The sequence below is a fragment of the Dipodomys spectabilis genome, unplaced genomic scaffold (assembly GCF_019054845.1).
Source record: "Dipodomys spectabilis isolate Male_0828 unplaced genomic scaffold, ASM1905484v1 ptg000001l, whole genome shotgun sequence".
Lineage (NCBI taxonomy): Eukaryota > Metazoa > Chordata > Mammalia > Rodentia > Heteromyidae > Dipodomys > Dipodomys spectabilis.
This window is the reverse complement of record NW_024870678.1, coordinates 31,186,991-31,212,836: the sequence shown is the minus strand read 5'-3', so window position 1 is coordinate 31,212,836 and position 25,846 is coordinate 31,186,991. Positions and strand designations below refer to the sequence as shown.

Genomic DNA, 25,846 nt, shown 5'->3' with positions numbered 1-25,846 from the left:
AAGGCTGGCACTCTTTGAGCCACACCTCCATTTCGGGCTTTTTGCTGGTTAACTGGAGCTAGAGTGTCATTTTTTCTCAAGCAGGCTTTGATTCCAGCTTTCTCAGTAGCTACAATTCCAGATGTGAACCACCGGCACCCGGCTCCCATCCACCTTTGAAGTCCTGAATAAAACAAGATGCAGATTCAACCGGAGAAATTTATTTACTTTTTTTTTCTAGGTACATAGATGACAATTATAGACAAGTTTTGATACATAGGAAAACCCTTCTGTCCACCTTTTTTTTTTCTAAATGAAACATCACAATAATTTGTTTTTTTACATTTTTTTAAAACAATACACAGCTTTCTTGGGCTGAAGCAATTGCAAGAACATATTGGTACTGGTATATTACAGCTACTTACAACGTTTAAGAACAGCAATGGAGAAAAATAAGTTATTTAAATATTGATTTCATATACAGAAAGTGCAATGTTGTTAGTTGTTATATAACTTGCTTGACAGTATGTTTTCTCTATCAATTTAAAATCAAGATAACTTGGACTCAGACAGTTTTTATATATATATATATATGTATATAATTTTTGTTTTTATTTTTTTTTCTGAACAGAATACAGTACCACATGCAGCTGAGACGTGGTGAAGTGACTTCCCTGCAGTTATAAAAGCAAGCTCTTGCTATGTTGGGGACTGGATTCCAATTTTGACCGCACTGGGTTCAGGACAGAGAAAAGAGCCTTCACTGGGGCAAGGCCATGGAAAAGTGATTTATACTTGGTGATTTGGGAATGTCAATCATTGGGGTTAACTGTATTTCTTTTCCAGAACAGCTGTTTCGTACATAGCAACATTCTGTGTAGCTACCTGAGCCAAACTGCCTTTTCAGGTTTCTTTTGTGCTTGCCAAAGACAACGATTTCCACTGTCACTCAAAATTCTGTACTAAATACAAACGGATTAAAAATGGATATTGCTGCAGCCTGCCACCTGACTACAAACAGCCCAGGCAGCTTCCAGCCATATGTCACCCACGCACGCAGGCTCCTCTCAGACCAAATGAAAATGTTTAAAGCAAAAGAAGACCCAACAAGCACTAAGGATATGCAAAAAAAAAAAAAAAAAAAAACCACCAAAAAACAAAACAACAACAACCCAAATTCCACAAATTTAAAAAGAAAACAATAAAGTAAAAAACAAAAACAAAAAACCACCTCAGTCCCCTCAGATCAGACATTCTCTCACTAAAAATTATTTGTGGTCCCTGAATTTCATTTTCCATGCAAAGGCAGTAACTTCCAGAGTGAGTTTTAAAAACAATGATATGGTTTGGCATTCTCAACACCTCTAGTGCTAGTTTTACTTAAATGAAAACCCTACACCAAGAATGAACTAAAATTCACGTGAGGTTTCCCTTCCTCCTTGGCTACTAACCTCTCACGAGACTTCTGGGTTGCCTTTTTGCTCAGCTACCATGGTGAGCAGGACCTGCTGGAATGTCAAGCTGAGGTATTTCAAAAGCAAGGAGAGAAGATGGTCTTACAGCACCTACTTCCACCACAGAACACTCTGCTGGGTAGCTGCAGCTACCCGGGACCCTGCCACCCACCACTGCCACTGCAGAGAGGCTGTGCCACAACCCTACTGGGAGAAAGATGAGCTCAGTGGAAAGCGGGGATCTGTAACTTTGTACTGTAGGTCTCCACAACTCCTTCACATGGCATCTTATAGAAGGTGTATGTCACTAATAATAATAACACAGGTTATTTTGAAAAATTCACACCAAGACATGAAGACACCCACACAAGCTGAGGATGTCCTGATCCTCAATCATGGATCCAGACATCTAAAACAGATGTTAAAGATAGCTTTGTAAGCCACATAACCACTCCCCTGCCAAGCTCCCCCAAGCCCCCAAGGGAAGCATTTCTTTTAATAACCAGGTGAACTATGAAGAGAACTTTTGATCAAAGTCTTGCATTCCAAATGCTTCTATTCTAAATAACCACAGGGATGCTTCAAATAGTGTTCAGAAGAATGTGAAGGAAAAACAAAATCCATTTTTTAAGTAATAGAAACCTTAAAGGTTGTCGAGATTTGCTGATTACTGAGCAAATTTTAAACCCTGAACACTAGAAGAGGGCAGAATGGATTGAGATCTGTGAGAATATGCATACTTAACATGGGTATCTGGCTCTTTAATGAACCTTGGTTTCAATTTTAAGAAGTATCAAAGTAAGAAAAAGAAATGAAAGAAACATAAAAAAATCACCTTGGAAACCATTTCCCTTTTCAATACACACACTCACTCTCTGTCTCTGTCTCTGTCTCTCTCTCTCTCTCTCTCACACACACACACACACACACACTTGTGAATTTCTAATCTCTCTTTTTTTTAACTGAGTTTGTGGTTAAAGACCCAACATGAAAGCGCGTCTGATAAACACCCCTACAAAATAAGCCATGGTTAGAACACGACAATTAGAAAAGCTCTTTTTTCCCCCTTTTTTTCTTTCTAGAAACATCCCAGGAATGTTAGATGGCAGTTTAAGCTGAAGACCTGGAATAGGGTTACAGGGTTGTGGACACTAGATAGGTATCTGCTTAAAAGCTTATATTAAGGCAAATAAAAGCTGATTGCTAGAAAGCAATTCTTAAAAAAGTCTCTTGTTTATCTAAAGGAGAATAGGACTTGTTTATTTTCCCGGTGCAGCCAGATCTTTTTAGCTTGTCAACGAGCGAGCACGGTCCAGGGTGTACAGTCATTCCCAAGGCTGTGACTTTGGCCTGGCTACGCCCATCTGGTGTGGGCATGACTGACAAAAGAGCCAAGGGTCACATCAGAAACAACAGGCTACCCGGCCCCTCTCCTCTCCTCCTCGGCAGCACAAGGCCAGGCTGGAGGCATGGTCTTGGTACCTACTTGGCATCTTGGTTCGTGTGTGTCTGCAAATAAAATGAAGTGCTTGTCTTGCCCTTGGCGAGGGGGGTCATTGAGAACCCCAGCGATTTCCTTGAGAGGGCTCTCCTGGAGGAGAAGGGCCTCCGTCCTTTGTCCAGATGTGTCATTCCATGGGCCACACGCGGGGCCTTTCTTCGGGATCCGAATCAGCCTGCCAGGGATGGGGGAGCGGCGTGGGCATTGTAAGCACAGTGAAGGGCTGGCTCTTGTCCAGGTCGGTGCATCGCTGGGCTGGCTACATGGCCTCTGGGCTGGGTGGCAGTTTGAAGAGTCTGGCTGCGGACAGGAGCTTCCTCACGTGGCGCTCCTCGGTGATGCCGGCCTCCTGAAGGCAAGTATGGGACAGGGAAGGCACCTGGCTCAGCATGCTGAGCCCCGCGTCAGACAACATGCTGGCATACATGGGCAGGCCGATGGAGGTGAGCCAATCCGACACCGACGTGATGCAGCCCGGAGACAGGGGCTTTTTGCAGATTTCTGTGAGCCCGCCACTTGGGATCTAGATACAGAAAGACAGCAGTGAGCCTGGGGAAGACCACACTGGTTTACAGGCCTACACGAGAACAGCACTGACACACACGCTTGCAAAGAAAAGGCTTCAAGGAAGTATTCTAGAAGGTATCTGGAATCAGACCGAATCTCCAATGATATGGTTGGGTCTTAAAATTGTTTAAGTATTTATTTATGCTTCTACTTCGTTTCACAGTGCTGTGTTCTTCCATACGGGGTGCTTTAGGTGATAAGCATAAAAATGCAATGGGTTGTAGGGGGGGTTTTTTGCTTTGTTTTGTTTTGGTTTTGCTGTTACTCAGGATTGTATTCAGGACGCTAAGAACTCCCTTAGCTTTATTCACTCTAAGCTGATTGATGTTCCATCACTTGAGCTATACTTCCACTTGAGCTTTTTACAGGTTAATTGGAGATAAGATTTTCATACTTTTCTGCTTGTGCTAGCTTTGAAAGTTTGAACCTTGATACACAACTCTTAGCCTCCTGAGTAGATAGGGTTACAGGCATGAGTCACTGATGCCTGGCTACATTGTAGTGCGTGCGTGCGTGCGTGCGTGTGTGTTTGTGCGCGCGCGCCGGCCCGAGAGCTTGAACTCAGGGCCTGAGCACTGTCCCTGGGCGTTTGTGCTCAAAGCTAGCTCTCTACCCCTTAAGCACTGCTCTACCTATGGCCTTTTGGGCAGTTGATTGAAGAAAAGAAATGTCAGGGACTTTGCTGCCTGGGCAGTTCTTAGCCTCCTGACTAGCTAGGATTATAGGGATGAGCCACTAGCTCCTGGCTTGGTTGTATTTTTATAAAGCAGAGTTTGCCATGTACTTTGAATCTACATGAACAACCAAAACGTAAGTATATAATCAATGTGAGTATAAAAATTACAAAACATAATAATATGAATGTTGGTGAACACAAGAAAATGGACCTTGAAACTTGACTACCGAATATATAAGGGCTTTTAAAAAGGCAATGTGTAGTATGTAAAAAAATCTTTGAATTTTGTGCAATTTTGATGAAGCAAATGCTTTTCAGAGAATACATATCCTCAGGTATTACTTGTAGGTCTACAAAGATTTATCCATCAGGATGCTCTTCAGTATATTAAAATAAAAAGTTGGAAAATATCTCTAGGTTTCAACAGTGGAACTGGGTAACCTATGAGACACGTACCCAATAGAATAAATCAATAAAAATAAAATCAATAAAAATAAATCAATAAAATATTGATTTAAAAAAAGATCTTAGTACAGTAAAAGAGATTCATTTTCAAATAAATGAGAATAATCAGAACTATACAAACATGTGTAGGAATAATTATTTTTGAAATTAAGTAAATTTGTATTTATTTAGTGTCCATAACATGGTGTTTCATTGAATGCATCCATTTTAATGCAATGGCTAAGTGAGCTACTTAAGATGCATTAATTACCTCATGGTATTTCACATTTTTTCTTGTGGTAAGAACACTTAAAATTACCGCCTTACCTTTTACTTTTTAAGTATAGCTATACCTTGCTACTAACTGTAGCAATCGCGTGGTACAATGGATCTCACTTGAATTTACTTCTCTTTAACTGAAATTTTCTGTGTACTCCATGCATTTTGTTTTGTTTTGGTTTTTTTTGGTCGGTCCTGGGGTCTAAACTCTGGGCCTGGGCGCACTTCAGCTCAAGGCTAGCGCTCTACCACTTGAGCCACAGCGCCACTTCCGGCTTTTTCTGCTTATGTGGTGCTGAGGAATCGACCCCAGGGCCTCATGCATGCAAGGCAAGCACTCTACCACTGAGCCACCTTCAGCCCTCCATGCATTTTTTTTTTTTTAAAGATAGTTTTCAATGTTGAGATTTTCTTCTAAAATTATATTTTAGAAAATGTCTAAGGCTAAGTGTGGTGGCACACACCTGTAATCGCACCTGTAACTCTGGCTGACGCTGGAGGATCATGAGTTCAGGGCCAGTGTAAGCTACACTCTGGGGCTTAGGTACAGATCCGGTGGTAGAATGCCTGCCTAGCATACGTACATGAAGTCCTAGACTCTATCTCCAGAACCAGGATGGGGAAAATTCAAAATCTAGGCTAATCATACAACACATATGTAATCTATAACATATATATTATAAATATGATACTATTATAAATATTATAAATATATAAGTTAAAGCATTCTCTCTCTCTATATATATAGTATGTTTTAACTTCCCAGCTGCTTCCTTCCTTCCTAAGCACCGCTCAGCCTTCGCACTGTAACCAAAGCCCTCAGAACACCATGTGCGAGAGGGTGCTCGCTCACCGCCATGCGGTGCTGCTTGCGTAGCAGCTTCACCCGGATCTGGTCCATGTTGTAGGCGATGTCCCTCTCGGGCTGATCTAAGTCCTCTGCGTATCTCTGCACCAAGGCTTCAGGAATCCCACAGCGGCCATGCTACCAGGGAAGAACAGACATGGGGATGAAGAGTTGTCCAGATTAGTCTTTCTTTTTTTCTAAAATATACTAAACCTAGGAGAGGATAAGGCATTTAGCACATTTAGGAAATTAACACCCAGATTCCAATTGGAAACAAATCGACGGTCTTGGTTATCAGGATGGATGCTTCCAAATACCGGCAAGCTCTAGGGAAGTGTGTTTAAAAAAAAAAAAAAAATTGTGAATATACCGTATAGAGGGGTTACAATTACATGGGCAAGATAATGAGTACATTTCTTAGGGAAGTGTTTTGAAACCAATTAGGCAGGATACAGCTGGGCACTGGTAGCTTGCGCCTGTATTCCTAGCTACTCAGGATGTGGAGATTTGAGGATTGAAGTTTGAAGACGGTTGGAACAGCAAAGTCCAATTAACCAGCAAGAAGCCAGAAATGGAGATGTAGCTCAAGTGGTAAAGCACTGGCCTTGAGCAAACAAAGCTCAGCAAGAACCAGGCCCTGAGTTCAAGTCCTAGTACCAGCACAGAATACAAACAAAATGAAGGAAGAAGGCAGATCCTGACCAGCCTGTATGTTTCAGACTAATGCCCTGTCGCACTCTATCTGATTGTGTTGCCAACTCTTCCTGTGCTGCTGAAGACAGACTCCTAAACTGCAGGACAAATCCTTCTGGGTAGATGTTCTCCTGTGTGCTGTTTAGCTATGAAGATGTGTACCACATCACTGGGCTGAATACCCTAGAAAATTCTCCTTACTTCCCTTTCCTCAAAGGGGATCACTCATAATATATCAAAAAGGGGAGGAAAAGAATAGGGAGGGGGCAACTGGGAGGAATCCATGGTCTGAAGAATTTTATGAAGAGGAGGAGGAAGAAGAGGAAGATGACAATGACCAATGACAGAACATGCATTTCCAGGAGTCAAGCAAAGCGCTGCTAGTACCACTCACTGTCTTCGCATTTAGTTTGGTTCTTGCAGATCTTTTTATTCATTTATTTCTTTCTTTTCAAATAAAAAAATGATTTAAAAAAATTATAGATCTAAATGGTTTGGTACCACAAGCGGTTCTCCTATGACCTTTTTATCCCTGTCAGATAATAAGGTAATGAGATGTCTGAATTAGGTCTGATCAGGAGGTCCAGTCATCCTCAGCATGCTCCTCTAGGAGGCTGTTGTGTGGGTTAATTTTGCACCCTGGTCAGTGTGTGGGGAAATGCAGCGGGGAGCACACGGGGGTCAGACACAACACACCAGGCTGGGCTCTCTCTCCCTCACAAATCCAGATTGTTCAGGATCTTGTTCTGCTCTGATAAACCGATCACCCTGAGCAAAGGGCAGCTGCCTCTCTCCCACCCCGGAATCACATCAGCACTGCCACCACCACCACCACCACCAGGCGGAGGCTGAGGTCTGTGCTCTGGGTTCACAGCGGGCAGCGCGCACTGGACAGAGGCGGGTGGGCCGCTGCTCTCCCCGTGCGCCTCCAGGGCACTGACCGCCAGCGACCTCCGCAAGGGTCCCTGGGTACCTTGTCCGAGTAGGGCTCCTCGGTGAGGTCGATGCCCTCAGCCTGCAGCTTGTTCTCCGTGAGCGTCTCCAGGTCCACGGCCCGGGTGCAGGACACCTTTCTGCTCAGTGCGGGGCCCAGCTTCACGCCGTGCTCCTGTAGGCTGGTGCTTTCAGGGAGCTCGGAGAGCCAGGGGGGTAGGGGCAGCCTGGATGCCAGCGGGCAGTCGGCGGGGCTGGCAGGGCTGGCCTTCTTCATGGGCAGGCAGGGGGCGTCAGGGCCTGGGGGAGCCGGGTGGAGGCCATTGGCTAGGCGCTCTCTGCTCTTTTTGGCAGGGACGGGTGGGGGCTGGGACGGATGTTTTGGCTGCGTCCTTGCCTCAGGACCCCTCTGCTCAGCATCTACCCCTTCTTTGGTGCCCGAGGGGTGGTGTGTCCCTTCTAAGTCATGTCCTTTCCTGTGGCCCTCCAGAGACGTCCTTGCTAAACTGGGTTTAACGGCAGGAGGCTGAGCCTCCTTTCTGGGCCAACCCTGTGGCGGCGAAGGAGGTGATGGGCCGAGGGAAGTGGCCGCTGGGGAGCCGTCCAGTTTCTTAGGAGTCATTTTCTGGGGATCAGAGCATCCCTTGCTTTGGGTCAGTAGCAACGCCTTGTTGGCTGGAGAATCGCGCCCCGGGGGCTGAGGCTTTGCGAGGGACGTGGCTGTCTTTTGTGGCACTTCTGGTACAATCTGAGAGGAGGATTCTGTCACCTCGGTAGGCACAACTTTTCCATCATCAGGCTCTCCTTGAAGGTCATCCAGGGAATGGGACCGGGGCCACGCGTCCACGGACTGGGGACCCTCCAGGGTCTCACAGCTCCGACAGATGGAGACGGGGAGGCTTCTCCGGTTTTTACTGGCTCCGGTCCCACAGGGCATGTCACAGTGCTTGGCGATATCCGTGCTGGGACCGCAGCATCCCCTGCTGTCCTCTTCCTGCTTCTGGGCCTCCGCTGACTTGGTTAAAGGCAATGTTGGGTAGTTGCCCAGCTGACTCCGGCTGAAAGACTTCAAGCTGGACTCGGTTGACGACTTGGCAGACGAGAGGGCAGCTTTCGGAGTCTTGCCTAGGAAACAAAGTTGTAGTTTACAATCGTGTGTCAAAAATGAAGCAATCCAATCCACGCACAGAGAGAGCCTCGTGTAATGGAACTCCAATTCCCATATCTCGCTGTTAACATCAGGGACACAACACTATCACCAGTGGCGCTCGGTGAGGAAGGGCCCTTATGGTTTTAGAAAGAACTAGGAAAATTGGGTGGTTAGGTGGGGTTGGCAGAGATGGGGGAGAATGACAAAAGAGGTGACCATTGATCAAGGTGTATTAACTACACTGACATGCTGAATTGCAACCCCTCAGTACAACTACTCCAAGATAATAAGAATGATTTTTAAAGGATTTTTAGTTGTATTAAGGGGGTTCATGGAGATTGAGATTCATCGAGCTATGTGGAAAAGAAAGATGCTCTGTCAGGCAGAACAGGAAAGTTATGCTCCTCGGTGCATTGGGCACAAGGTTCACTGACCACCCCTCCTTGGCTTTGTGTGCTGAGTACAAGACCCCGAGCTCATGGTTGAAAAGAGTTAGATCGATACCTTGAGACAGGGACCATAAATGATACCACGGAAGGGAAGATTAACAAGTATTAAATTACACCTCACTTGAAGCAGCTCTCTAATAAATTTACCTAGAAACGAGCAACTAACTTTGTTTTAGACCAGTAAAAAACTGATGTTAGTACTTTTCCAGAAACCATTGATGAAACACTTACATGCTTCTAGCAGAGCAGCTGCCCTGGCTAAGATGAACTGTCCTAATGATAACCGAATGATGATCCAGACACAATCTACTTAATGAAGACCACTGGGTCATACTAACTGCTGCTGCTGCTGCTGCTTGGTAAGGTTTACTACGGGTCGCTATCCAAAGGCCAGGCACTGTACTAATTAATACCTCCACATACAGGTACATGGTGAGTTCATTCATACATAGACTTGCCCTTTGTCTTTAACTTTCTGTTACCCTGTTGCTTGCAGAGCTACGCTGATGCCTGGGGGAAATACACCAGCTAACAGGATATAGGAGCCAAGTGATTTTATTACTCTAGACCTACATAAAAAGATGAAAAATAAACCCACAGCAGACTTGGAAGGGACAAAAAAATGGCTGGCACTTTCAGTAAACACTTTAAATGTGATATTTTAATGTCGAATTTTGACACCTCCCCATTAATCAATCTCTTCCCTTCAATACAATACATGTAGCAACAAGGAAAAAGCAAGCTATGGGCTCATTTGGCAGGGAGAAGAAAGGGATGGATGGGTCCCATGGAAACAGCAAATGGCCACTTTAGGGTAAATAAAAGGCATTGTTTGAGATAAGCTAAGGCTGTAGAGATGAAGGAGAAGGAGCAGAAATAAATGGCCTGGGGCTGTAGCCCTACAAGAGAAAAACAGATTCCTTCCATGATTTCACAGCTACCAAATTCACTCTGATCTCAAACTGATAAGATGCAAAGCATCACATGAAGCTGCACTGCAGACTCTGAGATGATATCGTAAACACAGTGGCCTCCTCAATCACATTTTACAAATATGGTCTTTCTTTGCGGTAAGACACAAATCAACAAGTGAAATATTTGTCAGTCAGCAGACTTGGTTTGATGCCATGTGTCCTCCCTTGTGAGGCTTGAACAACCTTCTCTCCCCTTCCATCCTCCCTCTCTCTTTGCCCTGCGTGGGATGGAAGTCAGGGCCTTGCACAAGCCAGGCAAGTGCTCTACCACTGAGCCTCACCCAGCACTTTCCTCGTGAACAGTCATGCAAGAGCAGACAGCCTGTCTGCCTGTGTGGTCCACACTGACGGACAACCTCACACTAAGCATTATTTGTTGGCTATTTTGTGGTCACATGAAGCTCATTAGCCTACTGCTGCTCCTGAATATCTTGGCCATGGTCCCATTCTCCACTAGCACAGCTAAATGGAAAAAAAGGAAAATATCTTCAGAAAGCCTATACCATGAAACTTTAGAAAAAACCCACCTGAAATAGAAAATTCTTAAAACTCTATTAGCATAAATTTTAGAAATATGGGTCTCCCCCCTTCACTCCCAATATAAATCATACATTTAAAGTCCATCTTTGCATTAAGCTTCGATTAGTAAGATCTCTGGATTTACAGAGTTCAAAGTAGGCCCAGCAGCTGCTTTCAACCAATTTGCCATCAGGTGCACCTGAGTTCTCTGGGCATTAAACATTCTGCCGGTGACATCTATAAAAAGCGTCCCAGTCGAGCAGTTTCAATTTGTTTGGCTAGGGGAAAGTGATCAGCAGAGAAGGAAAACCTTTCGGACTCATGGGAGGATTTGATGTTTGCTGACACTGAGGCTACGCTACAATCCTGGGGAGGTTTTTTATCCAATCTGAACCCAGACTATCTGAATACTACTGCTCAGAGGATCTATTCTCCTCCCACATTACAGAGAACACTCGTGGGTGGCAGGGCTCATGGATCAAATTTTAAGGTCTCTAAAGTACCAACCAAGGATACTTGCCAGTGCTAAAAAGGGGTCACGCTGAATAAATGCAAGCAGAGGGCTGGTAGCCAGAAGTGAGCACTCTCGTTCTGTTTTTTGTTTGATGTCCACAATGAATCTCACACTCTTTCTGCCATCATTCACTGTATGAGCCATGTTTTGTATTCACCACCTAACACACACACACACAGATACACCCCTGAAACTAAGATTACAAATAATGATGCTAACAAATCTAACCCTAATTCTTACCTTATAAAATGCATTCTGGTATTTTCTACTCAATTTTATCTCACACACAGAAATAGTACTATCTGTGACCCACTAACGAGTTGCAATCCAGTATTCTCTAGTGGAGGCTAATATCTGAACTTATGCATTACAAGATAGGATTCCAAAGGCAGCTAAAAGCTGCTAAACTTGGACAGGGTGCTGGTGACGCATACCTAGCTACTCAGGAGGCTGAGATCTGAGGACCAAGGTTCTAGGTCTGCTCAGGAAGACAAATCTTGTCTCCAGTGAGCCAGCAAGAAGCTAGAAGTAGAGCTGTGGCTGAAATGGTCAAATACTAACCTTGAGCAAAAAGGCTAAGGGACGCTGCCTAGACCCCGAGTTCAAGCCCCAGTGCTGATACCAAGAAAACAAACACACACACAAAAAGTACCCCTACATTGGGGCTGGGAAGGTGGCTCAGTGGTAGAGTGCATGCCTTGCATGCCAGAGGCCCTGGGTTCGATTCCTCAGCACCACATAAGCAAAAAGAAAAAAGCCGGAAGTGGTGCTGTGGCTCAAGTGGTAGAGCGCTAACCTTGAGCTGAAGAGCTGAGGCACAGGGCCCAAGCCCAGAGTTCAGGCCCCACGACTGGACCCAAAAAAAAAAAAAGTACCCCTATAAAACTTGGGCATTTTTTGCTATGATCTTCAAGTGTCCCTAGAGATCGAAATCATGATGGCAGCATGAATACTTTATCACTATTTTGAATCTTGCAATAATGAGAATTTTGGGGTTCATCACAGGAAGCCACCAAACTTCCCACAGGGACATTTAGCCTGCCTGAGCCCATTGTACTTATCACTCTGCTTCTGTTTGAGTCAAGCACATTTCCTGAAATTTCATATCGACTGTGTTCTGACTGTTTAGGGCAGGGAAGCCATAAACCAGACATGTGGCTTTTCTGTCACCCTCTCTCTTTGCCTGTAGACTGGCAGTGCAGCTGGGGCATGTAAGAGCTGCTGGTGTGACTCTGATGGATGGCCTACCTGGTAAAGCGCTTTCCTTGTGGGCCTGATACATCCCAACACTGAAGTGTTAGTTGTAACTGCATAAAGAAAGGGCCATAGGAGACACACAAGTTAGGTTTTACAGCTGTAGGTAGTTTAGATGGAATTTATTAAGTTCACCCAGCAGCCAGGAATACACAGAAGAGACCAACTGGAAATGAGAATGGAGAAGAGGCCAGCAAGATGGAAAGATGAACCCTGGGTACACCATGGTAACTAACAGCTGATACATCGAGAATCAGGCCCCGCCAAGGCAGGTTCTGAGCACCGGTGCTCACAGTACCATTGTCCAGGTTCTCGCTGCCTTCATAGCATCCGGAGTCTCGCGGGGAGCATCCACTCAGGCCCTGGCTATCCACAAGCAGCTTCTCTTGGGACCCGGACTGGTCACTGTTACCTGCAGAAAGTGAGCACACAGCACAGGATCACAAGGGGGAGGGAGACACAAACCAAGGCCACGAAGTCATCAGATCTGGGTTTTGATCTTCCATTACTGCACGGTTAGGCCTTGGGTTTTCAGAAGAGAACATATTATTTTAGAGTGAATACCATCAAAATGGGTTAGTGACATCAGAGGCTTTTTAAAAAATATACTGTCGATGTTATGGAAGTAAATTGGGAGGGAGAACACAAAGCCGAGTGCTCTGATTCCTTTCCAGTTATTCAGAGGTACACTGGAGGCTGAGTGGAGAGGAGGCATGCGGAGCGGGGTGTGGGCCGGGAAGGGGCCCCGTGCGGTGCTCATGCAGTGCCGGCATCATTGAGACAGAGCGGGTGAGGCAATGCCACTCTCATAAGCTGGAGTAAGTCACATGCTTCACAGAGACGGACTTCTAGTTACTGAAGTTACTGAAGTTGCCTCCACTCCAAATTTGGGAGCTGACGTAAAAATGCCAAATGAATATCACATTTTAATTTTTTTTTTTGGTTTGGTACTAGGTCCTGGGTCTTGAACTCAGGGCCTAGGCTCTGTCCCTGAGCTTTTCTGCTCAATGTTAGCACTCTACTACTTGAGCCACAGCTCCACTTCTGGCTGCTTTGGTGGTTGACTGGAGATAAGAGCCTCATGGACTTTCCTGCCTGGGTTGGCTTTGAACCACGATCCTCAGTTCTCAGCTTCCTACGTAGCTAGGATTTCAGGTCTGAGCCACCGGCACCCCTGGCTTGAAGTTTCGTATTTTATCATCAGTCTTAGTTCTTGGTGGCATAGGTGGGCTCTTTTATCGCCTAACCAAGAGGAAGGTGGGCCACAGCACACAGATCCCTGTGCTGACCAGGGGACAGCCAGCAGCAAGTCTCCTTCTGTTTGTGCTGTTTGGAATGAACTGGAGCGTTTCCTCTCTTGTGGGACTTGTCCCTCTGTTTCAGGCTAGCACTTCCAGTTCCTCTGCACAAAGCTGGGCCAGGGAAAGCTCAGGAGACCCTCCAACTTGCAAAGTGAGTAGCCGATGCTCATAAGCTGGATGACTTTAAGTGGGACACACCCTTCTGAGGAACTTCATGTAAGCAGAAGCATCATTCCTTGTCAGCTGGGGACAGCTGGACTTCCCCAAGCTGGGAGGGGTGGAGACTCAAGAGATGTTCCAGATGTGCCTGCGACAGGAGTCCACCTAGGGGACACCACGGGGGAAATCTTGTGGCCCTTCGGTCCCCAGCCGCCTCCCTCTGCCTGTTCTCTCCTGAGCACGTGGAACCCGCCGTGGGATGCCGTGGTTACACACCGGACATCTTCCCGTGATTATGCAGTGAAAGTGCTTGGTCATGTAAAATGGAAACCCAGCAAGCATTTCCTACTGAAAATAGCTGGTTGCAATGATGAACGGCTTGTCTTTTCTCTTCATCTCCAACACCAACCACATACACAAAGAAATTTCTTAAGAAAACATATCAGTAACCAGAATATGGTGTTTTTTTTCCTCAGGTCACCAAAATAAACCCTCAGGGAGGCTGAGCGCTGCCTTTCCAGCCTCGCCTTCCTTTTTCCCTTCCCACCTTCACTTCCCACAGGGAAAGCCTTCTGTGACAGATTCTGGCAAGAGGTCATAGCAGGATAAGATGTTACATTAGAACCCTGACTTTAGAGTGTTAATTATTGAATGAGGAAGGGAAACTTAACTGATTAGAAATTCATGAGCTGCTCCTTTCCCGCCCCCCACCGAAATCGGGAACATTCTACAGTGATGTCCTCATCGGGTCGAAGAGCCTGTGGATTTGGAGTAGCCTTTGTCCTAGTCCAGCATATTATTTAGGAAAATGATGCTTATAAATGAGGGCTTTGAGCTCTGTGCTACAACCCAAGAAAGGGAAGCAGTGTCGTTTGCCACAGTTCAGACAGAGTGGCTAAGCAGACTTCAGAGTGTTGATCGGCAGGAATAGGAAAAAACCTGTTCCCCACCACGGATACAGTCTGGCTCCCAACGACATCAAACCACAGTTCTTCTGCTGAAGCCATGATCATGTGGGAAGGAGCTAGAAGTCATTGTCTCCACCAGGGGAAAAGAGGTAGATGTCTTGCTGTAAGTACTGCAGAATCCATCCCATAACCTTTCTCCTACACTTCACTTGAAATTCAAGTTGATGCCAAAACAAGAAAGCAGATGAGCAAGAACCATGCAGGTCCTTGTAGTCAAAGAAGACCAAAGGATTGAAACTTCACATGAGTAGGTCCCGAAGGGATTGATGTGGGCTTTATAAAGCTCTTTCTCATCTCTACCCAAACACAGCCATGTCTGCATGAATGTGCGTGTACAGAGAAAGGGACATGCTAAGACACTGAGGAGTTGTGCCAGCACCAAAAATAGCTTAATGGATGTGCATTCTGCTGGAGAGGAGGTGCCTCAGAAAGAAAGGGGAGAAAACTGATTGTTAGGTAACCTCATTTCTTATGAAAATAAAGATGGAAGCAATATGGTACAATGTTGACTTCAGCTGAATTCAGGAAATGTATGTGCATGTATTTGTTTTCTTCTGTACATCATACTGCATGATTGAAAGGATTCCTCATTAAACTTCTTAGAAAGATTATTTACATTGAGCTGCGAAATAATGAAGGTGATAAACTTCCTGGTATACATATTTAGCCACAATTAAAAATTTTTTTAAAAAGGGGGGCAAGACCTGAAAGACTGTAAGAAAGAGCAATCTGACAATTAAGCCTTTTCCAAATGGAACTGGGCCTGGAGGCTCCGCCCCCTAGCAGCGGAAGACAATGACTTCTAAACAGTGCTTGCAATCAACATTTTGCTTTTGGAAGAAGTCTGAACCCTTCAAGATTTCTACAGGTCTTCAAAGACCTCATGATTGCTGTATCTGTCTAGTATATAGAAATTTAGTTCAACAGAAACCTATTGTGTTTCTCTAAGTTATTAACTACTTAGAATCTATCTCGTGTGTGTTGTGTGTGTATGTGGCAGAACTTGGGCTTAAACTCAGGGCCCAGGCTCTGTCCTTTGGCTTTTTTCACTCAAGGCTGGTACTCTACCACTTGAATCACAGCTCCACTTCCAACTTTTTTGTGGTTAATTGGAGGTAAGAGTCTTACAGACATTCCTACCTCAGCCTCTTGAGTAGCTAGGATTATAGGCATGAGCCTCAGTGCCTGGCTGGGAATATTTCTTAAATACAGTGAATTCCACTGCATCAGATGTGAACTCTTCTAACCCAAGGACAAGTCTGGAGTCAGTCTCTAGGCACGAATCAGTAGACATGAGGCTTGGAGCCTTAGGTTTAGGACCAGTAAGAGAAAAAGCTATGTTATATATCTGAGAAATTCTGAACAATGAAAATGTATAGATTCAAAATGGGATCTATGAAGAAGCAGCGTTCTCAGCCTTCCTAGTTAGTGTTTTAATGGATAAAGATTCCCTCCTCCTACAAAATGTCCCTGGCACAAAGACTATCCCACTATCTCTGTGTGATCCAAGGAAAATGGCTCTGGGCTACTGTGGCATGAAATGGATTAAATCCAAGTCCCAGGTTTATATTTAGGGTTTAGTTTTGTTCCTCCTATATTTAAATGACAAAGGAAATGTATGGATATGTGGATATAAACCAGATGGTTAGGGAAGAGCAGATGAGTTACATCATATAGCAGATGTGGTACAGGACAGATAATTTAATGCTAATTCCTATGAATACAGCTGATCAGTTCTATCAGCCACTGTCTAGGGTCTTTACACACATCTGTACATTCTTAGAACACTACAGAGCTCTGCTTAGAAAGTGATATTAGATATGAGACACAAACTCTCCAAATCTATTCCTGAAGGATGCCTATTCATCTGGGGTTTAGATCTCTTTGATGTTGTATACTTCCCTGTTACTAGCTAATTTAGATAATACACTCTTTAAACAGAAGTAAAATTAATGGCCTATGTGTTTCCAAGTCTCTTGGATCTCCGAAGGCCAGCACCCATGTTCCTCAGCTCACAAGAGGGTTCTAGAACCCCATAAGGATATTTTAAGGCAAATACGTACTCAACACACCCAACCTATTGAACATCCAAGCTTAGTAACACAGGGTACTGGAGAGTACCAGTGGTCATCCTGGGCTGACTGGGAGCAGGGACAGCCCAGCAATCACATAAAAAGATCAGACAGCATACTGTCTTTTCCAGGCCATGAGAAGATCAGGATGGAAATTGGAAGTAAAATTTCGTTTCTTTCACATCATTGGAAAGTCAAAGCCCTGTAAGTTTGAGACTATCAGTAACGTATAATTTTGTTTCCACCATTAACCATGGTTTGGCGTGTGTTTCTGCAATAGAAAGGCTATTAGAACTGATATTCCTGAAGCAGAACACTTGAAAGAAAATGAATTTCACTTCAATGGCTGCAAAGGGCTACTCCCTTCATGATGAGTAATTTCAGGGATAATTCTGATGTCAGATTGAAGACTAAAGAACAAGACAAGACTGGGTTAATGGAGCAACAGCTAGGATGCAGTGAAGTAGACTCCATAAAAGCCGGAAGCTCACTGAATTCTGCTCACAGGCTGTAAAAATAAGCTGTCATTTAGGCTGACAATTCTCTGCTCGGTATCTTCACTTCAGAGAGATTGCCTTCTTGAAAGGAAACTGATGAATTTTACTTCTTCAGTTACCACTCTCATTAATAAGAATACAACTCCTCACGTGTTTTGGTATATATTTAATCCTCAATGGACCAATGAAGTCCCAGATGGATGATCATTTTTGCGCTCAGGGATCCTAATGACTAAATACAGGACACATTGCAATAGTACCGCTGTGTTTTTCTTAAAAAAAAAAAAAAAAATTGCAATGGAATTCTCTCAGACTTCGGCGCTGCCTTCCATTTGTCTCCATGTGAACAGGAATGTCGCGCTAGGAAGCTGTTTAGTATAATTTGGAGCTGACCTTCACTTTAGAGAGAACAAGAGAGAATGAGTAACACTAGGGACCTAATCACATGATGGATAATAGCTTAGGGGAGAGGCCTGCGAGTGACCAAAGAATGTGGCTGATCTACCAACAACCGTTTCTGTGTGTGCGAGGACTTACTGTCATATTCCTGCAGTAGCTCCACCGCTGTCAAGAGAACGGCTCTGTGTTCTGGGTCCCTGATATTTAATTCATCCAAGTCTTCCTCCTCCAGGAGTTTGAAGGTATCCAGGTCCTCATACCCATTGAACAGGAAAGTAGGCATGTGTTCCTGTGGGAAACAGAAGGAAGACTGGAATGAGCTGGCAGCCCAGCCAACAAGCCTCAGATTCCTCAGCTCCTTCCCATTGCCATCTTCTGGCTAATCCAAAGACGAGTACCATTTGTAACCTATTCTGGGCCTCCCCATCCTCCAGCTTAGCAGACAGGCAGGGCACTTTATTCATCACCAGTTAAGATAGATAATTTTAGATGATGATGGATCCTACTTGCTGGCACTGAAACTGAATTAATAAATTAATTCCTTTCTCTCCATGTAGCCTAGAGCGAAGAAGATGAAATCCAACTTTGAAAGCCCCATAAAATTTTCAGGAGCAAGAAGATTTTGCAAAGAAAAAAAAAGCATAGAATCCTCGCTATAAGATTCTGGGAATTGGGCTAGGAAGGTGGTTCAATGATAGAGCGCTTGCCTTGCATGCAAGAGGCCCTGGGTTTGACTCCTCAGCAGCACATAAGCAGAAAAAAAGCCAGAAGTGGCACTGCAGCTCAAGTGGTAGAGAGCTAGCCTCCAGCTGAAGAGCTGAGGGACAGCGCCCAGGCCCAGAGTTCAGGCCCCACGATCGACCAAAAAAATAAGATTCTGGGAATCAAAATGAGAGAGAGGAAGGAGGAGGGATGAAGCCTTGTCGCCCCATGGAACTGTGGAGAAGCAGGGCACCTGGGTGTTTGTTCATGGGCCTACAAGGGGCACATTTGGATCTAGGGCTTATACCTTACTACCGTGCACAGCAGAGGTCAGGAGCAATGTTAAAACACTGATGATCACCCAGGCTGGGTGACAACAGATCAACCCCTACCCTAACACTGCCCTCTTGGGTTCAGTTTAGAGGGGAGGGAAGAGACAAGGAGGACACACAGGCGCAGAGAGTAAAATGCGACTGACTTTCAGGTTAATCCGATCCAGGAGATCCTCCACAGACTTGGGCTGGGGTGGTTTTCCTTTCCTCCTCCTCCTGGTGGGGCGCTTGGGTTTCTCCTCTTCCTCATTGAGCACATCCACATAGATGAACTTGAATGTGCCCACTTTGTTGTTCAACAGGCCCATCCAGGTGCCCATGGGCGGCTTGCTGATTATGTCAATGATGTCTCCTTTCTGTGGCCCAAAGAACAAAAGATCTTTCCAGTAGGGGCATTTCTAAGCATGAGTAGTACAATCAATCAGTCAGACATAGGTGGGAAAATGATGTGAGGCAAAATCACAAGTCACTTTTCCAAGTGACTGCTGCAGAATATGATGGAAAATTTGGCAGAGACCAGAGGAACATTTCTGACTGTGCTGTGGGCCGTGACCCACTCTCCCTCTTAGACTGCACAGCCGTGTGTGTGTGTGTGTGTGTGTGTGTGTGTGTGTGTGTGTGTGTGTGTGTGTGTGTGTGTGTGTGTGTGTGTGTGTGTGTGTGAAATCTCTGGTCTCAGGCAGGCTGCCTAGAGCTCCAGCTCTCAAAACATCTCCATTCTTCCATGGCCTGGGGAGGGGGAAGGGGTAAAGGTGGGGGGAAGGATCCTACTTCTGGGAGAATTAATTTCCCACGTTATCACAAGGCAGTGGCAAGCCCTGCCCAGTGACTACTTCATGCATTTGTGGGATCCCATATAACCTTACATCCCACCTAGATACCTCTGTTTCCATACCTTCCGCTTTCCCTGGAGAAAGCATCGAGCCTGGGGTATGTGGGACCATGGCAGGGCCAGCATTCAACAAGAGGGAATGAAGGGAGGAAAAAAGCAACCTTGGGCTCAGGTGCCCAAGGTCAAGCCTCTGGACCAGCACAAAAACCAGCAAACAAACAGAGACAAAAGGGTTGGTTGCCCTGAGGCCACTGAGACCCTCACCTTGAGCTTGAGTGAGTCCGTGTCGTAGGGGCTGGGGGTGAAGTCTGTGTGCACCCGGGCTCGTCCACAGAAAGGGCCTCTGTAGGGCAGCTCCTCATCGTCGCCATCCTCTGACTTGACACTCTCTCTGTTGCTGGTGGAGGAATCGGTGGTGCTCACTGTCTGACCACCTGGGCAAGAAAAATAGAAAGAAAGGTAAACACAGACTGCGCATGCAGCCAGCCTGGAAAGCACTGACAGTCCTGCAGACTAGGACATGAAGGCCCGGAGAAGGGGAGCTGTCAGCCAGCCACAAGCCAGTGTCAGACCAGAGCTGGGGCCAGGCATGAGCTCTCCCTCATCCCCAGTAGAGTTCCTAAAGAACAAGGGCGCATGGGCTGGGAAGGTGGCTCAGTGGTAAGAGTGCTTGCCTCGCGTGTGTGAGGCCCTGGGTTTGATTCCTCAGCACCACATAAGCAGAAAAGGCTGGAAGTGGCGCTGTGGCTCAAGTGGTAGGGTGCTAGACTTGAGCTGAAGAGCTGAGGGACAGCATCTGGGCCCAGAGTTCAAGCCCATGACTGACAAAAAAAAAATAAAAAAGAGAACAAGGGCTCGGCACGTTCTTCTTGTGATCAGGGCATCCATGGCATGGCAAGAGTCCAGGCAAAAGGCAAGGCAGGACTCTGCTCGTCAAAATCTTTGCTTTTTTTGTGTGTATTTGTTCATTTTGGTGCCAGTACTAGGGGCACCTGGATAGGCCTGTTGAACAACAAAGTGGGCACATTCAAGTTCATCCATGTGGATGTGCTCAATGAGGAAGAGGAGAAACCCAAGCGCCCCACCAGGAGGAGGAGGAAAGGAAAACTACCCCAGCCCAAGTCTGTGGAGGATCTCCTGGATCAGATTAACCTGAAAGTCAGTCGCATTTTACTCTCTGCGCATGTGTGTCCTCCTTGTCTCTTCCTTCCCCTCTAAACTGAACCCAAGAGGGCAGTGTTAGGGTAGGGGTTGATCTGTTGTCACCCAGCCTGGGTGATCATCAGTGTTTTAACATTGCTCCTGACCTCTGCTGTGCACGGTAGTAAGGTATAAGCCCTAGATCCAAATGTGCCCCTCCCATGAACAAGCACCCAGGTGCCCTGCTTCTGCCCCAGTTCCATGGGGCGACAAGGCTTCATCCCTCCTCCTTCCTCTCTCTCATTTTGATTCCCAGAATCTTATTTTTTTGGTCGGTCATGGGGCCTGAACTCTGGGCCTGGGCGCTGTCCCTCAGCTCTTCAGCTGAAGGCCATCTAAAGACTATTTGCTACTGCAACGTTTGTAATTATCTCCCCCTTTCCCAACCCCCTTTATCTTGCTGGCCATATTCTTGCACTTTCTCCCATTGCTTTACCCTCCTATAGTCTCTAGATCCTTCCACTGAGATATATTTTCTGTCTTCTGCAATCAAAGTGAATCTCCCTTCTTGTGAGGCACTGCTTCAAATCTACCAAACAAACATGACAAATCTGGCTCTGTAATTGCATCCTGAGAACAAAGAATTCACCTTACTCATCTTTAACTTGCTTGAGCTTGTTCCTCAAGAAATATCAGACTTGAACTCCAAAGGAAATCATCTCCAATTACAAAGTATACTTACTCATGGAGCTCTGCCCACTCAGGGAGCTCCGAAGGCTTTCTACCGATCCTCCAGCTTTGAGCTTGGGTTTGTCCACATGTTCTGAGTCTGGCTTTGCTGAGGCAGGGGATCCAGGCATCCCATCCAGGCCAGAGTCCTGAAATAGTTTCAATAGAACTAAGTTGCATAAGTGAATGGAGACATGTTGTAACTGTTAGCAATTTGGTCCTCAGTGGCAGCAATCAAATCGGCCTTTATATCCATACCTGTTGCTATGACTATTGTCTATACCTTTTTAATTATTTTTTTTTTTTGGCCCATCCTGGGGCTTGAACTCAAGGCCTAAGAACTGTCCCTGAACTTCTTTTGCTCAAGGCTAGCGCTCTACCACTTGAGCTACCACACCACTTCTGGCTTTTTCTGTTTAGGTGGTACTGAGGGCTTCATACATGCTAGGCAAGCACTCTACCACTAAGCCACATTCCAACCCAAGTCTCCTTTTTAACCATATCCTTCCTAAACTAGAAATTTGTGACCCATGGTCACACTTAAAATGTATTTTCAGGCTTGACATCAGTGACTCACACCTGTAATCCTAGATATTCAGGCTGAGATCTGAGGATCACGGGCTCATAGTTTGAAGCCAACCTGGGTAGCGAAGTCTTATCTTCAGTTAAATACCAAAAAGGTAGATGTTCAGCTGTGGCTCCAGAGATAGAATACTAGCCTGAGTGGGGGAGGGGGGATTCAGAGACAACACCCAGGCTCTGAGTTCAAGCCTCAGGACTGGTGCATGCATACGCATACACACACACACACACACACACAATTAATTTTAAGAGCCAAGTGCTGTTGGCTCATACCTATAATCCTAGTGGCTCAGGAGGCTGAGATCTGAGGCTCAAGTTTGAAACCAGCCCAAGGCTGAAAAGTCCATAGCTTCTTATTTTCAATTAACTAGCAAAAAAAAAAAAAAAAAAAAAAAAAATCTAAAAGTGGAGCTATGCTCCAGTTGTAGAGTGCCTGCCTTGAATGAAAAATGAAAAAGCTAAATTATAGTCCAGGGCCCTGAGTTCAAGGCCCAATATATAGGCCCATACACAAACACATATACAAATTACTTTTCATTATATATAAATAGATATATAGACATATATATGTATATTTCTCTCATATCTTGAAAATGTTTCAGGGGAAAAAAAGTCTCTCTGCCACAGGACAGAATAATTAGCCAAATCTTTTAAGGACTGTAAGCAAACTCAACAGCTCAGTAATTAGCTAGACTCCAAAGGCAGGTCAACTATAATCTACTATTAATGACTATTAATATAGTATTTGAAAATACTATCAGAGAATATTTCATTTCATATTAAAAAAAACATTTTTTTAAATAAAGTATACTCCTTCTAAAACAATTGGCCCGATTTTCATGCTTCTCCATATATAAGGTACTGAAATTGGCTAAACAGTCTATAACTCTGCAAAGTCATTCCACTCCTATAGTGAGAACCACTGGCATAAAATCAAGATACTTTGTTCAAATGCAAGTGCACGTGTGGGGCTGGCCAAGTTGGTGGCTCAAACAGGAAGAGGCCTGGTGTTTAGCCTGCCACCACTAGGGGGCAGCAGCTGAGCAATGAAATGCCTATGTTCCCCCCTGCTTCCAAAAGGAAGCTGAAGAGACATTCCCCACATATTTCAAGCAGAACCAACTCATCCATCATGCTTTAACAGGCTGCAACACGAGTACCATGAAGGTGCCAGGAGAGAGGGTTTTGAAATCCAGCGGTCAAGATTAACCTCAAAGCCTTCCCTGGTGTTTTTATTCCTTCTATTCATACAACTGAGACAGAAATTAGTCATGTTCATAGCGATTATTTTTTTTTAATAGACTTGGGATGTGGGGGTCGGATCAATACTGCTACTGTGATAGGGAATTGTTAGCAATAGCTGTATCCATGGAGACCTAATGACTGCAGAAGTCCAGGAGCCAGGAAGCATTTGCTGAATTTCCTCCTCAGACTTGCACTGTGCTTCTCACTACCTCTGACATGGTTGGATCTGGTGATAGACATTTTGTACCAATGGTATTTTAGGAGAGAAAAATCTCCCTTTGGTATTCCAATGGACATAGAGACTACAATCTCTAGTGCCTACTTCACCAAGGAGGACTCATTTCTTCAGGTGGCCCCCTTGGCCTCTGTCTGAATATAGAAGGCAGGGCCTAGTTTTGGATGTCTAGCACCAGCCATAGGTGCATGCATAACCTTAAGTAGAAGCAAATGTTTATATAAGCAAAGCAAGGGTGAGAGTCTGAGGACTAAGCGTTATTCAAAATCTCAGATGGGGCAGCCGTGGTCGCCCTGCTGGCAGACACCGGGGTTTTAGCTAGGACGGTGCGCACCATACCTGCTCAGAGACAGAGCTGCTGCTGTATTTTTTGGACATTCTCTTCCTCATGGTCTCTTTCACCGATTTCACTTTTTTCCCAAGAGAAATACGGGAGGCAGTGGGTGACTTGATTACTTCTTTGTACACAAAATCTCCTTCTTTCCCCTGGGAAGCAAAATATTGTAAATACACCTTTAGTTACGGAAAATGAGGCCAAGAAACAGACTTCATTATCCAAACCATTAATGTCCCAACTCTCAGGAAAATATTAGCATTCTCCACATGTTCACATTTTTCTCATGTTAACTCAATGCAATTACCTTTTCTTTTTCTTTTTTCTTTTTTTTTGTGGCAGTACTGGATTTTGAACTGAAGACCTTTTGCTCTATCCCATGAATTATGCCTTTTATTGCTTTATTTTTTTATATAGGTCTCAAGATTTTTTGCCCAGGATTGACCTTGGATTGTGATCTTCCTACCTAGCTCAGATGCTTGTATCTAACAGGCATGCAGTTGGCTTATTGGTTGTTGTGAGATCTGGCTAACATTTTGCCCAGTCTAGCCTTGAACTTCCAGACTTCCGATCTTCACCCTGCTAAAGTAGCTGAGATTATAGGCATATACCACCATGCCCGCTCATTCCTATTTATCTTTTTGATTGGAAGTTAAAACCTACTAAGAAGATTTTGTTTGTAGTGAGACATGAGTCACTTTTAATTTTATTTAATCTTGGTATATTCCCCACCATGTGAAGCACACAAGACGACTGCATTTTATCAGCAAAGAGCACACTGCATGAATCCCAGTAGTGATGAGATACCACTTCTGAATCACCCTCAGAAAAGCACTAAGCACTCATGGTAGAGGCTTAGGCATAGAAGAATAAGAATCTGGCTTGTTTTTATCAGAGCTCTACTCGACATGGTCAATTCCTAAGAGCATATCAGTTTCCTTTCCCGAAAGAACTACATTGCTGTGGCCATCTCTCTATTTTTTTTCTTTAAATTAAAAACCAAACTTTCCCCTGAGGAAGAGGGGAAAAAAATATTCTTTTTTTTAAAGACTGACTGCATAAAATTATTGGTTTATGAATCAATAAAATTTGATATCCAAATAAAACAGTTTAAATCTTCCAGGAAATTCTGTAACACTTCATATCTCAGATGGGTATTTTAGCTGACACATGATCATAAAGACTATAAAGCATGAAATGTTCATTTTACAGTTTCATGGCAAAATATATAAAGGACATACCCTAAAAAACCACCTATAAGTTGGGCACTGGTGGCTCATGCCTGTAATCCTAGCTACTCAGGAGGCTGAGATCTGAGGCTGACAGTTTTAAGTCAGCTCAGGGAAGAAAAGTCTGTGGGACTCTTATTTCCAAGTAACCATAAAGAAGCTAGAAGTAGAGGAGGGGCTCAAGTGGTAGAGTGCTAGCCTTAAACAAAAAAGCTAAGCGAGAGTTCAAAGACCTGAGTTCAAGCCCTAGTACAGACATACATGTGCACATGTGTGTATATATGGGGGATATAACATATAAACTGAGGAACTGAACTTCAAGGAACAAACTAAGACCCCGAAGTAGGTCTGAGAGAGGTGACAACCTTGGCCCCTGGGGTCTGGTTGGCTGTCACACTAGTTAGGCTGGGCTTACTCCTTGACATATCCCATCAGAAAGACCTACACTTAAGCCTTGGGGATGGGAAGGCATGCACTGGGCCCCAAATAAGACTGGTCATTAGACATGTGGTTTCCAAACCACAGGGCCCCACTGGGCCCCACGACATATGCAGTAGTTACGTGAGGTGAAGAAAGGTTCGTGGACACCAATGACTTTTACTGAAACCAAACTCATCTGGGTGAAGAACCCTGGAGGTAAAGGCATGAAGGAACTGTGCTGCTTCAGGAGAGGGAGGCCGGAGGGGTCATCAGAGGCCTTTTCATATGAAACAATGGAACATCTTTAAGTGGGTGCAGCGGAGGCTGGGCATGGCATCTCTGTAACCACAGATACTCAGAATGTGAGGTTAGGAAATGGAGGTCAGGCCAAGCAAAACTTAGCAAGACCCTATCATAATCAACAAAGTTAGGATTGG

General features: G+C 44.9%; 1 protein-coding gene and 1 long non-coding RNA gene across 3 annotated transcripts in view; one reads left to right on the top strand and one right to left on the bottom strand.

The window, feature by feature from the left end:
* The first annotated feature begins 1,320 nt into the window (after positions 1-1,320).
* Positions 1,321-25,506, top strand: LOC122111118. The gene is made up of 3 exons (XR_006147991.1): positions 1,321-1,404; positions 21,882-21,887; positions 25,493-25,506. It is a non-coding gene; the product is annotated as an uncharacterized LOC122111118 (long non-coding RNA).
* Sash1 (SAM and SH3 domain containing 1) overlaps positions 1,455-25,846 on the bottom strand; it is a 166,782-nt gene continuing 142,390 nt past the window's right edge. For both annotated transcript variants that reach the window (XM_042683714.1, XM_042683769.1), the window contains 9 exons: positions 23,766-23,912; positions 21,378-21,513; positions 19,760-19,929; positions 18,810-19,019; positions 17,768-17,918; positions 12,532-12,645; positions 7,414-8,498; positions 5,754-5,885; positions 1,455-3,457 (listed from right to left, as the gene is read on the bottom strand). In XM_042683714.1, coding sequence (XP_042539648.1) covers positions 3,194-3,457; positions 5,754-5,885; positions 7,414-8,498; positions 12,532-12,645; positions 17,768-17,918; positions 18,810-19,019; positions 19,760-19,929; positions 21,378-21,513; positions 23,766-23,912 — 2,409 coding nt within the window. In that variant the 3' untranslated portion in view covers positions 1,455-3,193. The remainder of the gene's footprint in view (positions 3,458-5,753; positions 5,886-7,413; positions 8,499-12,531; positions 12,646-17,767; positions 17,919-18,809; positions 19,020-19,759; positions 19,930-21,377; positions 21,514-23,765; positions 23,913-25,846) is intronic.